This window comes from Canis aureus, chromosome 11 (genome assembly GCF_053574225.1).
Source record: "Canis aureus isolate CA01 chromosome 11, VMU_Caureus_v.1.0, whole genome shotgun sequence".
NCBI lineage: Eukaryota > Metazoa > Chordata > Mammalia > Carnivora > Canidae > Canis > Canis aureus.
In genome coordinates, this window is record NC_135621.1 from 3,363,344 (window position 1) to 3,378,442 (window position 15,099).

The 15,099-nt window shown below is 50.0% G+C and overlaps 1 protein-coding gene across 5 annotated transcripts in view; it reads right to left on the minus strand.

Annotated features, from left to right (window-relative positions):
* Positions 1-15,099, minus strand: part of MYO1A (myosin IA) — a 28,738-nt gene that overhangs the window by 10,119 nt on the left and 3,520 nt on the right. For all 5 annotated transcript variants that reach the window (XM_077913459.1, XM_077913458.1, XM_077913456.1 and 2 more), the window contains exons 4-22: positions 14,785-14,879; positions 14,479-14,583; positions 14,244-14,290; positions 14,040-14,103; positions 13,735-13,833; positions 11,646-11,749; positions 11,381-11,528; positions 10,777-10,895; positions 10,612-10,698; positions 8,576-8,641; positions 8,317-8,421; positions 5,660-5,722; positions 5,249-5,449; positions 4,853-5,079; positions 4,280-4,480; positions 3,928-4,018; positions 3,322-3,471; positions 3,142-3,210; positions 2,617-2,691 (exon numbers count right to left, since the gene is read on the minus strand). In XM_077913459.1, coding sequence (XP_077769585.1) covers positions 2,617-2,691; positions 3,142-3,210; positions 3,322-3,471; positions 3,928-4,018; positions 4,280-4,480; positions 4,853-5,079; positions 5,249-5,449; positions 5,660-5,722; positions 8,317-8,421; positions 8,576-8,641; positions 10,612-10,698; positions 10,777-10,895; positions 11,381-11,528; positions 11,646-11,749; positions 13,735-13,833; positions 14,040-14,103; positions 14,244-14,290; positions 14,479-14,583; positions 14,785-14,879 — 2,116 coding nt within the window. The remainder of the gene's footprint in view (positions 1-2,616; positions 2,692-3,141; positions 3,211-3,321; positions 3,472-3,927; positions 4,019-4,279; positions 4,481-4,852; positions 5,080-5,248; positions 5,450-5,659; positions 5,723-8,316; positions 8,422-8,575; positions 8,642-10,611; positions 10,699-10,776; positions 10,896-11,380; positions 11,529-11,645; positions 11,750-13,734; positions 13,834-14,039; positions 14,104-14,243; positions 14,291-14,478; positions 14,584-14,784; positions 14,880-15,099) is intronic.

Below are 15,099 nucleotides of genomic sequence, written 5' to 3' on the forward strand. Positions count from 1 at the left end.
CTAGGACATTATCCTATACAAATCATAATTCCACCTCCAATGTAAGAAGACTAACGTTAATTAGATACACTCATCCAACAGCAATGCATGTGCAAATTTTTCCTAATGTCCTTTATAAACTTCTAAAAATGTCCTTTTAAAAAAAGTTTTGTGTTTATTTTTCCTGTTCTAGGATCCAATCAAGTTTCACCCATGGCATCTGTTTAGTCTCCCCCAATTTGAACAAGGACCCCTAAGTCTTTATAGCCCAGGGAGCACCCAGCACTCTATTTGTGAGGTAGACTTGAAGATAAAGAAAATGGCTTGCTCTTGGGGCGCCCAGGCTCAGTAGGTTAAGTGGCCAACTCTTGATTTTAGCTAAGGTCATGATCTCAGGGTTGTGAGCTCGAGCCCCACGTCAGGCTCCACGCTCTGCTCAGAGTCTGCTTCAGGATTCTCTCGCTCCCTCTGCCCCTCCCCCACCTCTCTCTGCCTTACTCACTCATGCTCTCTTTCTCTAAAAAAAAATAAATTATTTAAAAAATGACTTGATTTTTGAGCACTTCCACGTTTTGGGTATTTTTATAAAAAATGTTCTACTAAGACATTAGTTTAGAAAAATTATAAGAGAAAAAGGCAATACACTCAGTATATTGCTGTACCCCTCTAAGAACTATCCAAGCTCTTTGATTCTTCCACTACAAAGATCTAGCAGGCTTGGTCTAATCACCTTAGACCTTCGTTTAAATCCCCAGTCCTTGGTCTGGTCTAGTTTGATTTAATTCAATAAATATTCCTAAGCATTTCATGCAATCCCCCATGTTCTAATTGATGTGGAACCTCTGAGGGTTTTCTTTTTTTAAGTGTTTGTTTTTTCTAGATCTAGAAAGTCCTGCCTTTCCCTTTATAGCCCTTCTGCCCCGAGTAGGCCTCTATGGGTGGTGGTGGGGGGACAGTGTGGGGAGACAATCTCAGGCAGGCGTTAAAACTCTGGAGTCAAAGAGTTTGTATCCCAGCTCTCTTGCACTTACCACAAGTGGGACCCCTAGTGAGTTACTCAGCCTCTCTAGGCCTCAGTTTTTTACCTACAAAATGTGGGAAAGACAAGAATCTACCTCACAGGATTTTTGACAGCATTAGAGTTAATGCATGTGAAGGGCTTAGCGCATAGTAAGTGTTCAAAAGATAATAAGTATCAGCATTGGTTATAGGCAAGGCAACAGCAGAATACAGACTAGTTAGAAACACTGGAGGAATCGATGCCGAGTGGCCCCTGTATGCATGCTTCTGCAGGGGTTGTGATTCAATGAGATATTAGTCTAAACCCAACAGCTCCTGGGGTGACATTCAGCAGATGCCTGATAATGTACAGGTGAAAGAAAAGGTAGAGGAGGGATCAGTCTGGAGATAAGTGTCAAATCAGATTGCAGGCCTCAGGTATGCAGCAAGACAGCATGTCCTCTAGGAAGGCAGCCGCCCTACAGCCAGCTGGAGACACAGGCAATGGAAGAGGGCTGGGAAGATGGAACCTCCCTGGGGCGAGAGAGGGGCACAGTGAACACTTAGGGAGGTGATAAGGAGACCAGAGACCTCATTCCACAATTCGACCTAGGAATCCCGCCTCTCCAACCACAAAGGGGAGCTCCAGTGTGTCTCTCAAGCATAATTAGTAAGAGCCCTAACAACTGTCAAAAACAGAATCAGCAGAAGCCAGTTCTCTTTTACCGCAGCCCTCTGTCCAAGATGTCTTGCTCTCCCTCCCTCTCTCTGGCCTTTCTCAAGGTTTTGCTGGAAATGCTCCTAGCTACCTGTCTGCTGTCCCTCACCACTCTTCAGGAGCACCGTCGCTATTGGGTGGACATCTCCAGAAACCAGCCTCCTCTGTCTGCTTTCCTCTCACTGGAAACTGCCCATAGTTTGATGTCCTGGCTTCGTCTTGCCACCTGGAGTCAAGTCTTCCAGAATTAAGATCTTTCCTGAGATTTAATTTTTGGACTCACTTGCTCTAGTTTCAGAGGAGGTGGAAAAGAGATATGATTCCTCCACCTTCACCCCAACCCTAAAATGGATCTTGGAAGGCTGGGTTAATTCACCCTGTGTGCATCCTCACAGCACTCTTCCACGAGGCTCAGACTCTTCCACTGTTGTTAACCACCCAGCCCATCTCTTCTCAAACCTATTCACTATGGACCAGTGAGGGTGTGCTGGGGCCCCTTCCCGCCACAAGGTTGCCTGCAGTGTCCGCTCATGCCAGAATGCACGAGGGGACACTGGAGCCTGCTCCCTGTGGGTTGCTGCCCCGTTACGTTGTATCCTAGGACTTAATAATTAAGTACAGGGCAGCCCGGGTGGCTCAGTGGTTTAGCACCGCCTTCAGCCCAGGGCCCAATCCTGGAGACCTGGGATCGAGTCCCACGTCGGGCTCCCTGTGTGGACCCTGCTTCTCCCTCTGCCTATCTCTCTCTCATGAATGAATAAATAAAATCTTTAAAAAAAAAAATTAAGTACAAGCAGAGTGGAGAAGCTTTTTGGAGGAAAACTTTGAGTCACATCTTCTCAAATCCCTCATCTTCCTTTTCCAAACCTGTCCCTCCCTCCTCAACCCCCCACCTTCCACTTTTGACCCCTACCACTTACCATGCTCATGTAGATGAAATTTGCCAAGGTGAGGGCAGCCCCTGATCGGAAGTATTTTCGATAATTCTTGCGGGCCTGGCAAGGACATTCAAGAAAGGAGCCAAAATAAAGATAGACAGTTAGACCTAGAGGAGGTTCTAGCGGAGGTTCTACTGTCTCTCACCCACACAAAGGACACAGAAAGATCAAGAGCCGAGCTGGTGCTGGAGGGAGAGTGTACAGGCAGACACGTTGGCCAAGAGGAGGGCGCTTAAAGCAGCAGGCAGAGCTCTGCCGCCAGGTGGGAGATGCATCCAGGCATACATACTCTCTCCCCAATGCGCACCCGCACTCCCAGACACACATCAGTGCACCCGGAAACACACCCAGACTCAGACATGCCATCACATCACAGGACGTCCTGGGTGTGGGCAGGACTTGCTTTCTGCTACTATATTTCTCCCCAGCAGCTGGCACAATCCAGGAGAAGCCACATGGGGGAAGGGCCCACGTAGGGGAGGAAACCCCTCTGCAATTCCCCATTACCTTCCACCCTCTCACAAAAGCCTGGATCAACACTGCTGATGCCTTCATCTTCTCGTATCGTTGCTTTTGCTGCAGAAAAGAAGAGGACTGTTAGAAGAAACTCCATGTCCCGAACCATCTCTCTCCTGCTTCCAGCCTCTTATCGGAGTGATGGGGATTGGACTGGGGGGTGACCAATACCATGGTGCCCCGAAACCAGGAGGAGATGAGGATCTGACTCTTGCGCATCAGCTGGTAGTGAGTCCGGCAGCGCCAGCCTCTGTAGACCTTCTGTATGAGTGTGGCCAGCTGCTGCAGGCGCAGGCGCCGCTGCTCTTCCAGGAAGAACAGCTGCAGAAATGGGGAAAGAGGGGCAGAAAGGCTGGCCTGGGGAAACTGTGCTACTCTCCTGTGCCGTGGGTGCCAGGGCCTTCCCAGCCAGTGCTTCCTTAGCACCTTCATTCAGCTGTTCACTCACTCAACAGGCACCTACTAAACTCTGTCCCAGGCCTGTGCTAGGTTCAGACACTCAGACAGGAGTGGCACATCCCCCGGAGCCTCAAGAGTCCTAGTTCAGCTAGAGGCACTCAGGGTGAACCGTGCAAGCACCTAACTGCCAGGGCTCAGGGCAGGGTGGTAGCCCGAGGATTCAGGTCCCAGGGACAAAGCCCCTGCCGAGAACAGACTTCCTCACCCACCATCTATCTCCAGTTACAGATGCTGCCCGTTACCCCAGCATCTCACTCGTGGGCTCTCCAACCCTCTGCCTCCCACCCCTGCCAAACACAAGGGGCCCCTCCAACTCACTGTCCTGGGGCTTCTGATGAAGATCTTTGTCTTCCCGAAGGCCACCTCTGAGGACAAGTTCAGGTCCCCCAGGACCTTCTCGACCCCCTCCCTACAGGAACAGATAGGGAAAGCTGCTCAGGGGCATCCCAGGGAAGGGTCTTCTTTCACCTTTCGTCAACTCCATATACCCAGGGAGAAGAGTTCAGGGCTTGAATAGACTTCAGAACTTCTGAAAAGTGATCATCCATTTCCCCAGGTATCTATTCACAGAGCTTTGGTGATTTCCATGGCACTCTCTGCTCTCTCCCCAGCCCCCAGATGGTTCCCGCCCTGCCCTTCCCTGCTCCCCGGTCTTCCCCAGGGGCCTTACCGGTCTCCCCCATTCCAGCGAGGCCATGTGCTCCGGCTCAGCAGTCGGTACCGTTCCAGGAAGGGCTCGTACCTCTGGCGGTAGGCGTAGCCCGCCCGTCGCACCCGCACATTTTCTAGCAGTCCCAGGTACTGAGTCTGGATGGCCACCAGATCCCAGGAGAACTGACCTCGCTGCTGATGTTCATTGGGCTTTATACACCTTGGGGTAGAAGGGTGCAAGGCACAGGCCTCAGGAGCTTCACCTTTGCAAGCATGACCCATCCTGGTCTCTGGAACCCTATTCTGCACATATTCCCCTTAGTAGAAAAATTTTCAGAGGAAGTGAACACACTGGCCTTCTGAGCTTCGCTCACTATAGCATGCATGGTCCCTACCAAAGTCTGATGCTCTCCCTGCTATAGGACTCTCAGCAACTCATCTGGCTTTATATTTTATGAGGAAAGGGCCTCTGATGAGGCTTTTCCAGAGACCATCCCACCCCTGCTGCAATGGACAAATTCTATAGCGCACGGATACTGCATGTGCCATCGTGTATGCTGCATGTCATGTCCCTATATGCCCAGCATGTCACCTGATGTAGTTGGGGTTTTTGGAATACAGGTTCTTCATGAGTGTAGCCACAGAACTCTTGAACTGGGCCCCAGCAGTTGGGGGGCGCTTGAGAGATGCCTGCTTGGGATCTCCCTCAGGGAACAAGGACCGAAGGAGGGGGTGCTGGGCCTTCCACATGGCCTGGGACAAGTCCCGGAAGAGTAGGTCATTGTTCTTATCAATGAAGCTGTTCACATTGTAAGTCACCTGTAGAGGAACAGCTATTGGTCTGGAGGCCCATGACCTTGTCCCAGCACTTGGTGCTCCCAGTCTCATCATGAAGAATTCCCAAATATCATCTCCCAGCAGTTTCTTCCCCCATTGCCTTCCACTCATGTCCAGCCCTAGTCTCTACCCTCCAGCCCTGCTGTGTCACCTTGCCCGCATAGTGGCAGATGCGGAAGCAGCTGAGGCCCATGGTGTGGTCATACTGGCGCTGGGCATTCTGGGTGACTTTGCTCTCATAGTGATCATGCTTGGAGAAAAGCTGGTTCAGCTTTGCTAAGAAGGTGGAGTCACTGACCACCCCAGGCCGTAGGCACTCCTCATCCAACATGGCCAGGATGCCTCGCTGATTCTGGTCAGGGAAACAAGATCAGCCCAACGTAGGCCAGGTTCTCCAATATGTCCACATCTTCACTGCCGCCCCACTGCACCTCATCCTTTGTCCTCCTTACCATCCTTACCAAGTGGAGCAGTGGAAGAGGATGGGAGAGACAGGGCAAGGATATTCAGGCAGTTTCTGGAAGAGGAAGTAGGTCTCAGAGATGAGAGAAGGGTAACTCACATGCTCAATGAGGTTGCAGATAATGCCATTATCAAAGTAGTCCACCTTTGTCCATGGTATGCCCTGGCAAGAAGAGACATGACAGGTTACAGGAGCAGGTCCAAGACAAGTCTTCGAAGACCTCATGGGACTCAGGCTTCCTTTCACCCACCCCACAAAGGGCTCAGAAAAATCCTATAGTTAAGAGGGGTGCTTGGTGTGGTTTCTGTTTAGGTTCCCATCCCTTCTACGTTGGTGGAGAATTGGTGAGGTGAGTGGATAGACTCATGGGAGGACCCAAAGCAGCTGTGAGGGAGTGGGAGATGCTGCAGAGAGCCCTGTAGGTGCTGTGGTGTGGAGAGGGAAGTGTAACACGTTGAGTGAAGGCTAGGATAGGGATTACCCCAGTGTGGGAGGAGGGAAGGGTCCCTGAGTATGTGCAAGATCAAATGACTGCACTGCTCTTGCAATGACCTATAAAACCAAAGCACATGAGCCAACTTCATCAAACAACACACCTAACTTGATACATCTTTAAAGACCTACATCAGTGCTACTCCCACTTGCATCACACTTATCTGGGGAGCTTGGGAAAACAGACTGCTGGGCCCCACCTGCAGGGTTTCTGATTTAGCATGTCTGGGACAGAGCCCAGGAATCTGCCTTCCTTTTTTTTTTTTTTTTTTTTTTAATTTTTATTTATTCATGATAGGCACACAGTGAGAGAGAGAGAGGCAGAGACACAGGCAGAGGGAGAAGCAGGCTCCATGCACCGGGAGCCTGACGTGGGATTTGATCCCGGATCTCCAGGATCGCGCCCTGGGCCAAAGGCAGGCACCAAACCGCTGCGCCACCCAGGGATCCCGGAATCTGCCTTCCTAAGAGGGGTTGCTGATGCTACTGGCACAGGACACAGTTTAAGAGCCACTAATCCACCTGATACTTTGGGATTGTATAGTTTAAGAAAAAAAAAAAAGAAACAGCAAGAATAGGGGCACCTGGGCAGCCCCAGTGGTGCAGTGGTTTAGTGCCGCCTGCAGCCCGGGACATGATCCTGGAGACCCGGGATCGAGTCCCACGTTGGGCTCCCTGCTTGAGCCCGCTTCTCCCTCTACCTGTGTCTCTGCCTCTCTCTGTGTGTGTGTCTCTATGAATAAATAAATAAAATTAAAAAAAAAAATCCTAGCAGCCTAACCTCAGATGTATTAAAAAAAAAAAAAAAAAAAAAGAATGGGGGCACCTGGGTGGCTCAGTTCGTTAAGGTGCTTCGTCTCCTTTTTTTTTTTTTTTTTTTTTTTTTTAGATTTTATTTATTTATTCATGAGAGACATCAAGAGGCAGAGACACAGGGCAGCCTGGGTGGCTCAGCGGCATAGCGCTGCCTTCGGCTCAGGGCAGGATCCCAGAGACCCGGAATTAGGTCCTGCATTGGGCTCCCTGCATGGAGCCTCCTTCTCCCTCTGCCTGTGTCTCTGCCCCTATCTCTCTCTCTCTCTCTCTCTCTCTCTCTCTCTCTGTGCCTCTTATGAATAAATAAATGAAATCTTAAAAAGAAAGGAAAAAAGAGGCAGAGACACAGGCAGAGGGAGAAGCAGGTGCCATGCAGGAAGCCTGATGCAGGACTCGATTCCAGGACCCCAGGGTCACACCCTGAGCTGAATGAAGCCAGATGCTCAACCCCTGAGCCACCCAGTTGCCCCAGCTTTTTGAATTTGGAAGTATAGGAATGTATTCTGTATCTGATCGTTTAAATTTTTAAAATTAAAAGATACAACACAACTAAAGAAAACCCTTTCCCCCGCATCGTGACCACGCTGTCTGAAATTCTGCACAGGAAATTTCTGAAGGCTCACAGGCAGCCATCCCTAGGAGGGTTTTGATGAGAGACTTCAGCTGTTCACACTTTGGGGTGGATTAGCTCAATTAGATAGCTTTTCTAACACCTAGCCATAGAAAACAAAGGTCCTCGCGAACCAGGGAAGGAGTGTGGAAATGTTGAGCCACGGGGCACGTCTGAGGAGGAAGTCTGGGATCAGGGTGCTACAAGAGGGGACGCTGACATCAGCCAGGGCTCGAGGAGACAAAGAATTCTGTAACATTAGAGAAAAGCACCGAGAGGGATGTGGTAGGGTGACAAGGCCAAGAGAAATGTCCCTGCTAAATCTGGCTCACAGCGTGCCGCAGGCCACGCACAGCTGTCACCTTACCCTTGTGAGGTCTCCCCACACACACCCTTCCATCAGTGTGACCCTTCTTTGCGTGGCCTACAGGGGGTGGAGGAGAGGAGCAGGGGGACTGGGGGATGGAGAATAAAAACCAGGACTTCAGGACGCCTGGGTGGCTTGATGGTTGAGCCTTTGGCTCAAGCTGTGATCCCGGGGATCCGGGATTGGGTCCCGCATCGGGCTCCCCATAGGGAGCCTGCCTCTCCCTCTGCCTGTGTCTCTGCCTCTATTTCTGTCTCTCATGAATAAATAAATAAAATCTTTAAAAAAATAAAAACAACCAGGGCTTCTGGGTAATGCTAGACTGTTGTTCACCTGTGCAAGGGAAACTTTTTGTCCTTTGTGTTCCCATCTGGGGACAAGTGAGAGGAAATTGTGATGGAGGAAAGGACAGATCTGGCACATGCCCAGAAGTAATTTCCAAGAAGGTAAGTGGGGGAAGGCTCAGCGTACCTCTCTCTCATATTCCTCTTGCTCCTCTTTCAGCGTCATCTCGATGAACACCTGCTGCAGCTTCTCATTGCAGTAGTTGATCACAAACTGCTCAAAGCTATTATCCTGAGGGAAGGGACCCAGTGCAGAGAGGGAGCAGCTCAGCCCAAGACCCTTCCCTCTCGGCCTTACACCTCCCCTCTCTCAAACCACCCCCTTTGAGTCTACACATTCCAAGCCCAGGGGAGCAGGGTGTTGCAATTGGGTGAAGCTCTCTCACCTCTAAAATTTCGAAGCCATAGATATCCAGGACCCCCATTACCTTCTTCTTCTCCCCAACGCCCACCTGAAGGGAAGGAAAAGATAACTCTAAGGATGGGCCTCCTCTGTACACCAGGCCAGGGCCATCTGGAGGGAGGTGATTGGAGCAGAAGGCAAACTCGAGTGAGATTGACCATGCTGGGGGACACCTGGGTGGCTCAGTGGTTGAGCGTCTGCCTTTGGCTCAGGGACCCCGGGATCAAGTTCTACATCGGGCTCCCTGGAGGGAGCCTGTTTCTCTCTGCCTATGTCTCTGCCTCTCTCTCTGTGTGTATCTCTAATGAATATATAAATAAAATCTTTAAAGAGAGAGAGAGAGAGATTGACCATGCTGGGAAAGAAATGTTGTGATTTTATTCTTCCTTCCTGCTAGAGGACAAGCAAAGGAAGGGAGAAGGGAGATATGAACAGATTCCAGGCTGGTGCTCCCAAGGGTGGGAGTCAGGAAGACATTAAGATCCTCTCAGGAAAATAATCATCTCTTAGATTTGTAGAGCATTTTACAAAAAATTCTATGCTCTTACTTCATTAAACCTCACGATAACCCATAAGGTGTGATTATTCCCATTTTACAGATGAACAAATCAAATTTCAAGAGGGCTAAGCGTTTACCCAAACCTAGATTCAAATCCTATTTTCTCCTGCTGCCTTTCAGTAATAGCTTCTGAATTGATGGCATTTTCATGTACAGAATTTTTGAACAATAGCTCTATTTTGATCCAATTCACATTCCATAAAATTTACTTTTAAAGGTATATACTTCAGTGAGTTTTTCTGGTATATTCAAAAGGTGTATGACCATCACCACTACCTAATTCCAGAGCATTTTCATCATCCCCCCAAAAAATCTTATACCCCCCCAAAAAAGAAAAAGAAATCTTATACCCATACCCATTAGTAGTCACTCCAACTTCCCATCCCCTAAGCCCCTGCTAACCATAAATCTATTCCCAATCTCCATGGATTTGTCTATTCGGACATTTTATATAAATGGAATCATCCAATATGTGCCCTGTGTCTGGCTTCTCCTCCTTGTATGTTTTCAAGGTTTATCCATGTTGAGGATGAATTAGTACTTCTTTCCTTTTTATGGCCAGATAATATCCCATTATATGAATATACCACATTTTGTTTATCTATCATCAACGGATGGACATTTGAGTCATTTCCACTTTTTGGCTAGTATGAATAATGCCTCTATGAACTTTTGGGTACTGTTTTTTTTTATTTTTGTTTATTTATGATAGTCACACAGAGAGAGAGAGAGAGAGAGAGAGAGAGAGGCAGAGACATAGGCAGAGGGAGAAGCAGGCTCCATGCACCAGGAGCCCGATGTGGGATTCGATCCCGGGTCTCCAGGATCGCGCCCTGGGCCAAAGGCAGGCGCCAAACCGCTGCGCCACCCAGGGATCCCTGTTTTTTTTTTTTTTTTAAGATTGATTGATTGATTGATGAGAGAGAGAGAGAGAGAGAGGCAGAGACACAGGAGGAGGGAGAAGCAGGCTCCATGCCAGGAACCCGACGTGGGACTCAATCCTGGGACTCCAGGATCGTGCCCTGGGCCAAAGGCAGGTGCTAAACCGCTGAGCCACCCAGGGATCCCCATGGGTACGGTTTTTAAGTGGACACCTGTTTTCAAATCTCTTAGATATATATCTTAAATATATATCTGGGTGTGGAATTTCTGATATCTGATCCTCATCTGATCCTCACTAAGCCCTGTGAAACAGGTAGGCATTAGTGTCCAATTTTCCAAATCAGGAAACTGAGGCTCAGAATCTCTGTGAAACTGAAAGGCCACACAGCTGGTAAGTAGGGGATCCAGAGAGTCAAACTCAAAAAACCAGAGATGTTTCCACAACAATGCACTATTGGGAGGAACTGTATCCTACCATTCATCCTTCTTACTCTGTTCATCTCAGAACCCAAAGTATGGGAGTGGTGACCAGGGCAAGAAAGGTGAGGCAGACAGGAGGGAGGAGAGTAATCTCTTACCTTGATACTCTCATTAATTCGATTCACTATCCAATTGAAAAGGCGGCTGTAGATGTTCTTAGCCAGAGCATCGCGAGCGTACTGAGCCTGCAGGGCAGAGCCAGCTCATTAGGATGGCAGCCACAGAAGGGTCCCCAAATCACCCTCCTCCCATAGGGACCTTACCTGGATGACATTCAGGGCAGTGACTACCTTCTCTTTGGCTGTTTTCATGGTTCTTGAGCACAAAGCTTTCTCTAGTTCCTCTGAATTCAAACCCACCATTTCCCCAATCTCCTGAACACCTGGGGTGGGGAGGAAATACAGCATGGCCTGGAAAAGGGATTCCCTCCCAGAGAGGGAGGGGGGCTGAGACATGACACTGCTGGGAGACAAGTGCCCCTGGGTCTTGCTGAGAATGTCCTTACAGCCCATCCAGAGCATGGCCCAGGAGAAATCTCTGAGGAGGAGAAGAGAGAGGGAGCTCTGGACACTGAGTGCATTATCTGCTTTACGAGGAGAATCTCCTGAGGTTCTTTGCAAAGACTCCAGGGAGACTCAGAGAGGTCCCAGAATGTAGGTCTATCAAACTTCATAACCTCATTCCCAAATGCCTCCCTGGGGATTCTCCATGAGTGTGTTTGGGGGAGAACTCAGGAACAGGCTGAGTGACACCGAATGGGAGTGAAGTCAGTTACACAGGAGATGGTGAAAAAATAGAAATTGTAGTAGGAGCTTCAAGGAGCCACCTGGTGTTGCAGGAGACAGGTACCAGCAGGGCGGTACAGACCTTTCCCATCCCGGATGCTACTGGCTGACACGCCATTGGCCTGGAACTCGTCTGCCAGCTCCACATTCCCGAGCTTCAGCACCAGGGCCGTCACCTCTAGCACCCGCTGAATCTCCTCCTCCGAGAACCCAATCACGGTCATCGCACTCTTGAGGACAGAGCAGAAATCAGAAGCTGAACTGTGCGGTGCCAGCTCAACGCCTCCCTTCTCAAAGCCAAATCCTGGGCTCCGGGGACAGCCTAAGGGCCCACCCCAGGCACCCACCTGTACAGCCTTGAAGTTGGCAGCGTCGTCCATGCCGTCAACTCTGGACACTTTCTGGTTTAGGTAGGCATAGCCACTTGTGTCTCGCTCGAGCTTTAGAGCCGCTGGGAGGGCCAGTGTGAGGAGAGGGTTAGTACGCGGAGCTCTCAGGAGTCCTCTGGCCTTGACGCTCACAGCCCCTGCCCTGGCTTGGTTTACTTGCTCATTCAAAGGAACCATTTTCGTTTTAGGCTCTGCCCCAGCCTCCTTTGTGTGGGGATCATTAGTTTCCACAATAATAGACTAAATTTTTAAGCAGTATTTAGGGTTTGCATGTTCTTAATTGTTGGGGTTTTCTTCCGACTTTTATGAAAGAAAAGACTCATTCCACTCTTCTTCCCACCTTCAGTTTCTAAACAATAAAAATAAATAAGCAAACTCTCCACCCTGCTCAGTTCTCAGAGGCTCTGAGAGGACAAAGGTGAGGAAAGAAGGGCGGGCACATATCTCCTATCCAGCCTCAACATCTTACCGTTGGCCAGAGTTAGCTCATTCATTATTTGTTCACTAAGCGCCAACAAAAGGCAGATGCTATGTTCCCCAATCCTGACCCCTCTTCTGGAAGATTTTCTCTGACGTTGTGGGGCTGAGCCGTTCTCTTGTGATCCCCATGGTGGATCTCTATCCCAACCCATAACACATGGGCTAGGTTTTTGTTTTTTTCTGTCTCTCCCACAAATGAACAACTTGAGCATTGGGACATTTTAATCTTCATACTCTGTGTGCCTGCCTGGCATGTACAAACTTCTTTCTTTTTGATCAAGGGAACAGTCAAAGCTGTTCACCTGAGATGGGAAGGAATAGGTTAAGCATGGAGCTTGAAGGATATCAATTATCTGTTATTCAAATGATCTGAGAATCAGGGAATATCCCTCAAACTACAGTTTAATGGCAGCTTCCCCAGAAACACAAATTTTGAAACAGGAACCTACTAAAGAGAGGTATCTGGACAAAGAATGAGTCAGAAAGGGATGATGACACAAGGGAGGTCCCACCCAGACTTAGCTTACATCAATGGGTAACAGAATCAACCAGAACAAGGTACTAGTGCCTATGATTCAGACACACTGAACACAACCAAGACCACTGAGCCAGGAAGGAATAATGAGACCTGCAGGGGCTCTCAAACCACGGAAATCCCCAGGAAGGGAAAGGAGATAGATACAAGTCCAGCAGAGAACAACCAGAAGCCAAATCGACAGGTCCTTGGGGCCAGATACCCACAGTGCTCACAGCTAGAGGCAGGATTGGGAGGCAAACTCTGGCAAGGCCTGAAGTCCCACCAGACTCTGCAGTGATGCCCACCCAGAGCCACCTTGGGCCCATCGAGGATCCAGGGCTCCCTGGGACAAGCAGAGTGTTCCGTGACTTCCCCTCCCATAGCCACCTGCACAGACCTGTTGGCACTCGATCACACTGTATTTTGCAGTGTTTCTGCTCACACATCTGCCATCCCTGGAAGACCACAAGTTCTCGAGGACACGGTCCATGTCATATTCACTTCTGAATCGCTAGAGGCTAGCACAATGTTCCATCACAGTAAGTGTTCAAGAGATGTTTGATGAATGAATAAATGGAACCCCCATAAAACCATCTAAGAAGAGTAAACCAGGGCCAGGGCCTGGATGAGGTGGAGGTAGACCCAGAACAACTTCAACTCCAGCTCATCAAAAGTTCCTGACCACTTATAATATCCTGCATGATTTTCTGCTGAGCTATCAAAAAAGTCCCTTAAATTGAAGGTAGGAAAGAATGAAAAATGGAAATAAGTGTTCTGCTTTTAAAGCCAGCCTGGGGAAAGAGGAACCCAAGCAGGAGAGAGGAGTAAGAGGAGGTCAAGAGGCAAGAAGGCTTCTTCCTAGCAATACAATCCCCGAAAAAGAAGAGAACACAGAGGTCAGGGGATTGTTCCCAACAATGAGCAGATGAGATGCTGAGTGAGGAGCGCAGGAAGAGGAATGAGGGCTGCAGGGGCCCAGAGGGGCCCAAGGCTCTAGGGACTGAACGGAGGTTGGGGCTCTTCTGTTGTGTGTCTGGGACAGGCACATACTCAGCAGGTGTGCATCCGCTCCGGCCAGTAGCTGATAGAAGATGTGGAAGTTCCTTTCTCCTTTGAGCTGCTTCACCACTCGGGATTTCTCAAGCAGATCTGGCAGAAGGGGTTAGAAAATAGCATCCTGAGGAACGGGGGGACGCCACCGCTTCCCTCCAAGTCTGCCCTCGGCGCTGGCATCCCCCGTGCCTGGGCAGTCTCCTGCCAGCCTACTGTTCCTTCCCACGATAGCAAATGGGCAAAGAGGGAACTGTGGGCCAGGGAGGCGAGAGAGGTGGTTGGCAGCATGGGGAGACACATACAGTTTGTGATGACACCACCGAGGGGGGATCCCTTGAAGTCAAACTCAACATCCATGTATTTTCCCTTCAGAGGTGAGAGAGAGAGAGAGAGAGAGACCTTGCTTCTTCCTCTGCTCACCACCCTGTCCGGCAGGGTCTGTGCCACATCCCTCCTTCTCAAGCCCCCACACCCTCTCCTCTCAGGCCAGGGAGAGGATCACTCACAAATCGAGAGGAGTTGTTGTTGCGAATGGTCTTGGCATTGCCAAAAGCTGCAGAGATGGAGAGAGGGGAGGTGAGGAGATCGGAGGGGAGAGGGGGGCTCTGGAGAAGGGGAAGGAGGAAGGTCTTCTAGCCATCATGCCAGTCTCAGATTTTCCAGGCAGAATGAGACAGGGCTGAGTGTCTCTAGGGCCAGTAGGGTAGGGCTGGGGTGCACAAGAGAGACTGGAATCCTCACCCTCCAGCACCGGGTTTGACTGAAGCAGCTGCTCCTTCACGGAGTTCACCTGTTCCCCTTTCCCACAGACAGCCGCCACGTAAGACATCACCAGCTTACTAGCCTCTGTGAAAGAGAAACCTTCACATGGATCCCCACCATCCTCCTTAATGCCCCTTAAGTCCCGCACCTCACAGCCCTCAGGATCAGACAAGCCGAGAAGGAATTTCTGGGGTGGGGCAGGACCAGGCCTGGCTTGGAAAGAGAAAGAGAAGAGGGAGTAGTTCTAGCAGGGATTGCACAGCCTCCCCTAGCCAGGCGCCTCACCGGTCTTGCCAGCTCCGCTTTCGCCTGTGATGAGGATGCACTGGTCTCGGTCTCGGTCCCTCAGCGACTGGTATGCCACATTTGCCAAAGCGTAGCTTGGGTGGAGGAAGCAGGTGATGACCAAGGTGGGGTTAATCTAAGACACCAGCTTTCACTCCATCTCCAGCCCCCAGAGTCATCCTCCCTCCTCACTTGGACTAGACTTAGGCAGTGGTAGGTCTAGGAAAGGGGCTTCCTGGGGCCAGGGGGGAAGGGGGAGGCTGGAGAGCCCCCCTCAGGAGAAAGGATGAAGGAAACTAGGGTGTGTCGCTGTCA